Here is a 9,334-nt window from a genome sequence, read left to right on the forward strand (position 1 = left end):
TTTTTAATTTTTTTTTTTTCAATTAACTTTAGTTTGTCTTCTTTAAATTCCTTGTTTACGATGGAAATTATGAAATGCAACTCTTTTGTTTTCAACATATTTTGAAGTTTCACAAGAGAAACCATTAATGTATAGTACAACTAAATAATATAGGAAGGAAATTTAACAAAATTGGAGACTGAACGATTGTAAATTTTACCATAAATGTTCTTCATTGTTTCATTAAGGCATAAATAAATAGATTTGTTGTTTTAGTTTTGTTTGAAAAGAAGCTCCAAATTATTCAGTGTTATTATGTTTTTATTCTATTACGTTGTCTAGTAGAGAGTTTTTGTGGCATTTGTTAGCTTTCAATGGATCAAGTCTTCTAATTTTTTGCGTTTGGTTAACAAATAAAACCAGACATTATTCACGATGTAATAAAACGAAAATGGCTAAGATCGATAAGATGGCCCACTGTGAATGAGAGAGAAAAAAAGGAATTAGCGTATAGTTAATGCAAAATACTATTAATCTTGACTTACCTTGACTTTGGGATACTCGTTCATAAATATCGTAATTATACCAACGTACGGTAAAAACCCTCTAGCTCTGCCAACGATGTCCTTTTTCGTTAACCACAATTGTCCAGGGGCATAGAGACCTCTATCGTCGACATTGTTGTTATCACCCTTTGTCAAGAATTTTACGGAGCCATCTTCCCTAGAATTGGTAAAATATCAAAACAGAACAGATTATTATCAAATTTCATAGAGTTCCGTTTGCTCTACTTACTTTTCATGCAATTTAATTACACGATGTACAATTGGAATGTCTCTGCCTTCAACTTTGAAAACAACAATTTCACCTACACGTACGGGTTCTTCCTTATAGTTGGTAAGGAAGAGGAGATCACCTCTGTGAAATGCTGGTTCCATACTACCGCTCAATACTACAACAATGGGACTCTCACTACCGGTCACCACCATCAAACCCTTCCAGATCATTAGGGCGGAGGACACAATCATGGCAAAGCTAAGAAATTGGTACAAGGACTAAAAATAGAGACACCAAGATACAATGATGCTTAGTAAACATATTGGCATTGCAATAGATCCAACAATATAAAAGACACGTATAACAACATCAGCAGCCAAGTTAAAGCTCTTCCAAACCAAAAACCCGCACACACACACAGATACACTTGTTTGTTAAAATGTGTGATTTGCTGCTTGCTTGGTTGGCTAGTTTGTGTGGCTACTATTGTTGTTGGTATTTTAAGTGTCTCGTCGTTCGTTTCCTTACCTGGCGTTTATTCATACGCTTAAAATCCTGTATCATTTCATCAATTTGTAATGTTTCGGCTAGACCCATATTGTATATTTTCTATTCTAAATCAATGCTACGACAAAAAAATAACTCTCTGAAAGAATCTTTAGAGATTTTGCAAAAAATTTCTGTGACTTCTAAAAAAGCCGCTAAGGTTTTTATACCACGTCAACTGAGAATGAAGCCGTCGATCGATGTTGTGACGCCGACTATTCTCGTTGCCGACATAAAATTCAATGCCTGCGTCATAATAGTCGAAAGTTGTCGCCTTTGTTTCATATGAGAAAGATCCTTGTTTATGGTCTGTTCCCATGGTAGAACAAGAAAAGGTAGCAGCAATACCCAGCTGACTGAACTGGGTTGTAGTGTTAGTGTCAAATTTCATATGACATTTTATACATTCATTTCTATTTCGATGTACATTAGGGACATATATTTTTTGAGAAAAAAAATATATCATTCGGAAAAAACCATTTCCCAGAAAGACTTCTTCATATCAATGATATGTAACCTCCTCCAAGTTCGAACGATAAGCCGAGAAGTAAATCACCGCTTGTAGAGGCGATACAACGTTTGTTAATATGTGAGGTATTTTGTTAAAATTTAAAAAAAATAAAGCCCTAATAAACATGTGCTTCTTTGATTTCTAAAACAAAACATTGAAACAGCTTCTCCTTTTTCTATGAATTTCCAGCGACCCCAAACTTTTCTGCAAGAATTCTACTTTCTGCGAGAATTTATGCATTTAGTGGAATGATGTGGAACCATAAAAATTGAAAATATAACAAATTTTCATTCATGTTTTCCAAAATATTCAACCAAATGTGAAAAATTATTAGTTTTTTAAATTCCAATAATTTATAGACATTTCCTTGTTTTGTTTACAAATACAACTGGCAGTAACGTTACAAACAAAAACAAATTCCTTTGTGGTTGTTGTTCGAGTTGTATTTGTTGTAGTATTAACTTTACCTTGTATTTGTTCTACCATGGTCTGTTCCTTTACTTTTAAAAATGGTAACAGTGGCAGAAAATGGTAAAAGTGGTGAATTGCTCTCATATAAATTGTATGCTTTTTAAAGTAAAGGAACACTTTGCAGGTTAAAAATGGTAAGAAATGGTAACCTCAGGCAAGTAAAGGAACAGAGCATTAATTTAGCCATCTAGCGATTTGGCATATGGTTGCCTGTTAGTCCCGGTCCACACTAGAGTGATATCATTGAAAAAAGTTCATGAAATTATGCGTCTCTAAATCGAGTTCCATAGTAGAGTAAAATCCCGAAATTTATGTGGATCTAAGAACGCCTTATTTCATGAAATTTTATCAATGAAATCGCTATAGTGTGGACCGGGACTTAACGAAATGCTCATGTGGTCTTCCTCTTCATTTACCGTTTAGACTTCCCTGTACTTTTTTTATATTGCAGTTTTCAGAGCCCATTTTCTGTCCTGTAGTGCGATTCTCTAAGTCCCAGTCCACACTAGCGTGAATTTCATTAAAACATTTCATGAAATTAGGTGTTCTTAAATCGAATTCCCCACTACAGCAATTTTATGATTTTACTCTGCTATGGACGTCGATCTAGAGACGCATAATTTCATATAAAAATTTCAGTGAAATTACTGTAGTGTGGCCCGGGACTAACACATTTTTTGAGCTACCGACAGAAATCGGTAAAATTAAAACGCAAAATTATGAATGAACAGTTTAAATAAAAGTTGACAACACCCTTGCTTTCGGTAGAACTTTACGAGGGTTTTTATTCGTCGCTAACTTACCGAAAAACATCGGTAATTACCGAAATTATAAGCAAAAAACTGACGTTTGACCTTTAAGCAATGGAATTGACAGTTGAAATCGAGGGGAATTCGTAAATGTAAACTTACTTTGTATGATTCTATCCATACATTTGGTCTGTTCCAAAACCTGCAAGAAGCTACTATTTTTTACTTACTTAGTTGGCCCATTACAGAACATTTGTTCCATAGACCGAACTAAGAAAAGATCTCCATTCCTCTCTGTTTTTCGCTTGACTTTTTGGAATACCGCGCCTTTCCATTTCTTCACCCACTTGTTTGCTCCATCGAAGCTTAGGCCTGCCGATTCTGCGTGCACCGCCATGGGGCATGTATTCATACGCCTTTTTAGCGGGTTCATCGTCGCTCATTCTCATGATATGGCCTAGCCAACGAAATCGTTGCATCTCGATACGTTTAACTATATTTTTTACTAAGATAAAATTTTCCCTTTATGTTGTCGGAAAAAATAATAAAAATTAGTAGATTCTTGCAGTTCTGGAACAGACCAAATGTATGGATAGAATCATACAAAGTAGAACACTAAAACGCATTTTATACTTGCACTTAAAACTGGTGTTTTGGCAGTTTACGTCATTTATTTGACAGATATTCAATTAATCGTACAAGTCCAAATTTATTCAATAATTTGTACAAGTCCAGTAACTCCTTGTAAACCGCCAAGGTCTTTTGCATTGTACTGAAGAGTAAACGAACAACATTCAGTAAAAATTTGTACAACCTTTGAGTAAACGAATACACATATTGTATGGAATTGACAACTTAAATGATGCATGTTTTATAAAAATGTTAAGCTGGGCACTCACCTATTAGTCTACCCGACAGCATTTGTGATAGTATGTGTAAATTTTCGAAAATTTGAGAATGACTTTTTCAAGACTGATGAAAATCAAAATAGTTTTGAATTCAAAATGAACCCCCATCAGTCAGGGTTAATTGCGTTTATTTTCAAATTGTCAATAAACAATTTTGAAAAAAAAAGAAAATAGTGTTGGTGTTGGAACACAAAAAAAAACGTATAATTCATTCATTTTTGGAGGAGAAATTCAAGAGTTTTAGACTTGACTGATGGTTCTTGCTACACACTTGTCAGTCACACATACAGAAAGGGTTCATCGGACTGAAGGCACAGACTGATTAATGAATGGGAGGCTTTAGACTATGTTTACATTTACGAAATCCACTCGATTTCATCTGTCAATTCCTTTGTGTATACGTCAAATGAAAACTCATCTGAAATCGATTGGATTTCATTTGACGTTTGAGCAATGGAATTGACAGTTGAAATCGAGTGGATTTCGTAAATGTAAACATAGTATTAAATCGTTATCATGAATTATTCGTATTAAAATATAAACAAAAATATTGACAACATGAAGAACTTTCAATCAAAATAGTCTTGTTGTTGTAGTTTCCATAATATCCATAATATTAAATCGTTTTCATGAAATATTCGTATTAAAATATAAACAAAAATATTGACAACTTGAAGAACTTTCAATCAAAATAGTCTTGTTGTTGTAGTTTCCATGGTATAAGTAAAGAGGTAGATTTAAATGAAAACAATCTATTGAACCCTTGTTTTTCCTGAATTACTAAAGGGCTGTTTACACCATATATCAATGTCATATGAGCTGTCATTTCTTTCACCCATTCGACATTCTCTATGTTTGTCAAAATTGACGTCATCCATACAACTTTCAATTTGTGCGTTTATACCTACAAGTGTTATTTTCGTATGACATAACCTATAAATATAAAAACAGCTGTTGTTGTCATTGTTTACATTTTTTGTTGAGTTGCAAATTTGGGCAAATTTTAATTTTGGTTGAAGGAAAATGAATATCTAGCATGTTTGTTGTGGTAGAATAGGTTTTTGGGGTTATAGAGGCATTCATGTTTTTGCCACAAAGCAATCATTTCCAAGACTGCTTCTTTCGACCAATCGATCTGAAAATAACATTATAAACACCCTTTATTTGCTTTTCTAAATATTTAAATATACATAACTTTCCATTTTCTTTTTTAAAAGATTTTGTTTTTCAATTTTTTTGAGAATGCCAGAAAACAGCTGATAAATTTATGTTTACATACGAGAATGCCGTATCAAATAGAGCGCTCCCTAAATGAAAAATGTACATATGAGTTGCCAAATCATTTTGATAGATGAAAATTTTCATAGTGGTCACACTATGTGTACAACATTCGCAGGTAGAAAATTTGACATCTCATACGACATTGATAGATGGTGTAAACAACCCTTAATTGTACCATGGGGACAGGTCAAAATACATTATTGTGAATCATGGTAGAACAAGAAAAGGTAGCAGCAATACCCAGCTGACTGAACTGAACAAGTGTTATTTTCGTATGACATAACCTATAAATATAAAAACAGCTGTTTTTGTCATTGTTTACATTTATTGTTGAGTTGCAAATTTGCGCAAATTTTAATTTTGGTTAAAGGAAAATGAATATCTAGCATGTTTGTTGTGGTAGAATAGGTTTTTGGGGTTATAGAGGCATTTATGTTTTTGCCACAAAGCAATCATTTCCAAGACTGCTTCTTTCGACCAATCGATCTGAAAATTACATTATAAACACTCTTTGTTTACTTTTCTAAATATTTAAATATACATAACTTTCCATTTTCTTTTTTAAAAGATTTTGTTTTTCTTTTTTTTTTGAGAATGCCAGAAAACAGCTGATAAATTTATGTTTACATACAAGAATGCCGTATCAAATAGAACGCTCCCTAAATGAAAAATTTACATATGAGTTGCCAAATCATTTTGATAGATGAAAATTTTCGTAGTGGTCACACTATGTGTACAACATTCGCAGGTAGAAAATTTGACATCTCACACGACATTGATAGATGGTGTAAACAACCCTTAAAACATCAAAATTAGTAAACACAAAAGCAACAAGTGGGATTGTTTACAATAGCGGTATTCACTCATGTTGGTAAAGTGGCATTGTAGATCTTGTACATCTTGTTAATATTGTAGATCTACAAGTGTTTACAATACTACAACAACAAAGTACATGAAAGTTTAATATACCACAGGGTTGTTAATTCACTCGACCTAAAAGTATTGTAAACATTCCATTGTACTTTTACAAGGGTTAGAACAGCTGATTGTTGTGCCGTCACTTTGTTGTGAGTTTTATTTTATGTCGGAGTTTTGTTTTTTTTTGGTGGAAAAATGGGAAAAATAAAAAGAATAAAGGATAATAAAATAATGGAGGCCAAGAAAAAAACAATTTTTTATGAAAAAAGTGTAATAAAACTGAAACTAAAAGATAGACTTACGACGACGTTAAGATGCATTGATTTGTTTACGATATTCACAAAAAAGACATTCACACTTCGTTGTAAAAAACCCTGGTACTTATAGTACATTAACAGGAGTTGTAAATCTACCACAATGAGTGAATACCGCTAATATCATTTTTAAGCATTTTATTAAAAAAACGCGAAAAATGAATGAAGTGTCAAGGCTTCTCTACATAATCGAGTTGTTGATATGATAAAATGTGTGTTTCAATGCAAATCTCACGAATTTCTTCCACACAAATGTTCTAAAAACAATTTTAAAAATCATTGAATTAGATCATGGTTTAATAAGAAAGGTTAGCCAAAGCTTTATGCCAATTTAATTTTTTTCATTCGAGTATGCCTAAAACTTCAAAACAATATAAACAAACTGTGTATGTGTGTGTGGTGTTTGAATAATATGCCAAACAATTTTAAAAACAATCGAATTCACTGATTTTTAAAATTGTTTTTAGACCATTTGTATGGAAGAAATTGGTGAGATTTGCATGGAAACAATCAGTTTATCATATTCACAACTCGATTATGTGGAGAAAACTTAACGCTTCATTCATTTTTCGCGTTTTTTATAAAATGCTCAAAAAATGCATTGTAAACAAACCCACTTGTTGCTTTTATTTTGAAGTTTTAGGAATTCAAGAAAAACAAGGGTTCTGTAGATTTTTTTCATTTAAATCTACCTCTTTACTTATACCATGAATTAGATTGTTTTCAAAATTGTTTGGCATATTATTCAAACAGCACACACACATATGGTCTGTTCCTTTACTTTTGAAAATGGTAAAACTGGCAAAAGTAGCAAAAGTTGTAATCTACTTCCATATGAATTGTATGGTGTCTGAAGTAAAGGAACGCTTTTCGAGTAAAAAGTTGTAAAACTTGAAGATTCTTGCACGTAAAGGAACAGGGCTATAGAGAGATTGTGTATTTTGTTTTGACGTTTTAGGAACGTTCGAAAGAAAAAAAATTAAATTGACAGAAAGCTATAGTTACAGCCAGTTTCTGTATGTCGAAAGAAGAATGTGTGCGAATGAAACACGCCCGAACTTTAGTTTTCGAAATTATTTTACCTTTGCTTTTGCTTCAAAACAAAAAAACAAATTTGAAAAACACACAAGAGTTTGGACGTGTTTCTTTCGCACACATTCTTCTTTCGACATACAGAAACAGGCTGTTAACCTTTCTTATTAAAGCCTTTACCTAATTAACTGCGTGTTGCGTGTGCGTTCAAAAAAACAAAAACAAAATACATGTGTTTGTTTTTGTTTTCAATTTGAAATACATGTATTTTGTTTTTGTATTTTTGAACGCACACTGCAACACGCAGTTTAATAGGTAAAGGCTTAAACCAGGTAGCTCCTGTTTCACCTTATTAATTGCATCATGGTCCCGTTGTTCCAGTCTCGGAATAGTCCCATTGAACTATTTCATTCCGCTACTACACAACTCTACATTTTTGACATTTTTGAATAGCCGGTGTCAATGTGCTTGATAAAAAGAGAGTTCCACAGCCCATAGCAGCATCCCTCTTTTCCCAAATCCAATATAAAACTATCTTGAAAATATGGGTGACAACAAACTTTTGGATACAACACAAATTGTAAATGGAATTGCTGTGCTATTATCATTCTTTGTTGGATATAAATATGCCCTGAAGAAACAAGAAATTAAGGAGCAGTTGGACAAGAAAACGGATGACGACACAGGAGCCGCGGGTGGTAGTACAAATGTAGCTGCTAATGAACCGGTAGGTATATTCAATTATAATTACACCCTCAGTATTTATGCTATCGAGGGTACCTATATACAATTTCATAAGGGCAAAATGTGCCTCATCGAAATAATGGTTTTAGACCCCAAGTATGTTTGGACGAAATCCGTTTCAGACAATTTGGAATTGATTTAGCAATGTCCGTCTGTCTGGCTGGCTGGAGCGCACAATAACTCTAGAACGCATCAAACGATTCGGTAATATTTTGTCCGAACTCAGTTTATGTTCGAAGATGGGTCATATCGGTCAATTCCTTTAGGTACGTACCTCTTCCACAAAAGTTCGAACATATTCAGAAAAATTGTGCCCTCCTGTCAATAGATGGACGTTTCAATTCACACAGGCTGAAGGTAGTATATGTCTGTCGGCAAAGCCGACTGATACTTTTTTACTTGTTGATAATTTAAAACTATAGTTATGTGTTAATATCTTTGTTACAGCTCTTCACCAGTTTTAGCCATAACTATAAAATGGTTTTGCTTGTTCGCAACGATCTAAAAATGGGAAAAGGAAAAATTGCTGCTCAATGTGGTCATGGCGCTGTTGGAGCATATCAAAAGGCTGTGCATCGTACACCAAGTCTAGTGAGAGCCTGGGAGAATACCGGTTGTGCAAAAGTTGCCCTTAAAGTAGAAAGTGAAGCTGAAATGATGTGCCTGAAAAAGGCGGCCGAAGCAAAGGGCCTAAATACCTGTTTGATTCGTGATGCTGGTCGCACACAAATTGAACCAAATTCTAAGACTGTTTTGGCTATTGGACCAGCAGCTGTAGAGGCTATTGATCAAGTGACTGGTCATTTGAAATTGCTTTGAGACTATCAAATATACAGTTTTATAGAATACTTAGGTTTAACATTTAATAAGTATTTAAGGTTAATTCTCGTAGGACGTGAAAAATAAAACAAACAAAATAAATTTATAAAATTTGTATGTATATTTCAAGGAGCTAGTTGAAAATGTCGCCTACATTACACGGAGGGGTATTTTGCCACCGTTGGAAAGTATAACATTTTTGTCCAGACTGGGTGTCGAACCCGGGCATACTGAGTGCAAGCGGACGTGCTTATCATTGCACTGTTGATATTAAAAAAGAAACGC

At 33.7% G+C, this 9,334-nt stretch overlaps 2 protein-coding genes across 2 annotated transcripts; one reads left to right on the top strand and one right to left on the bottom strand.

Moving 5' to 3' along the window:
* On the bottom strand, positions 1-1,536 carry twr (signal peptidase complex catalytic subunit SEC11 homolog C twr). Its single transcript, XM_073960039.1, has 4 exons — positions 1,285-1,536; positions 775-1,034; positions 525-702; positions 1-456 (listed from the first exon to the last, which is right to left on the bottom strand). The coding sequence occupies exons 1-4, from the start codon at positions 1,351-1,353 to the stop codon at positions 406-408; spliced, it is 558 nt and encodes a 185-aa protein (XP_073816140.1). The 5' UTR covers positions 1,354-1,536; the 3' UTR covers positions 1-405.
* Positions 1,537-7,910: 6,374 nt separating this feature from the next.
* On the top strand, positions 7,911-9,160 carry LOC141389039 (probable peptidyl-tRNA hydrolase 2). Its single transcript, XM_073960042.1, has 2 exons — positions 7,911-8,213; positions 8,678-9,160. Exons 1-2 carry the CDS (start codon positions 8,031-8,033, stop codon positions 9,047-9,049), a joined length of 555 nt encoding a protein of 184 aa, XP_073816143.1. The 5' UTR covers positions 7,911-8,030; the 3' UTR covers positions 9,050-9,160.
* Positions 9,161-9,334: the final 174 nt, after the last annotated feature.

This window comes from Musca autumnalis, unplaced genomic scaffold (genome assembly GCF_047663935.1).
Source record: "Musca autumnalis isolate F117 unplaced genomic scaffold, ASM4766393v1 scaffold_1, whole genome shotgun sequence".
In the NCBI taxonomy this organism is placed as follows: domain Eukaryota; kingdom Metazoa; phylum Arthropoda; class Insecta; order Diptera; family Muscidae; genus Musca; species Musca autumnalis.

Coding starts and splice junctions, on each gene's coding strand:
- twr (XM_073960039.1), bottom strand. CDS start 1,353: ATGGGTCTAGCCGAAACATTACAAATTGATGAAATGATACAGGATTTT. Junction 703..774: donor GTAATTAAATTGCATGAAAA/GTAAGTAGAGCA, acceptor TACCAATTCTAG/GGAAGATGGCTCCGTAAAAT. Junction 457..524: donor ACGAGTATCCCAAAGTCAAG/GTAAGTCAAGAT, acceptor TCTCATTCACAG/TGGGCCATCTTATCGATCTT.
- LOC141389039 (XM_073960042.1), top strand. CDS start 8,031: ATGGGTGACAACAAACTTTTGGATACAACACAAATTGTAAATGGAATT. Junction 8,214..8,677: donor ATGTAGCTGCTAATGAACCG/GTAGGTATATTC, acceptor TCTTTGTTACAG/CTCTTCACCAGTTTTAGCCA.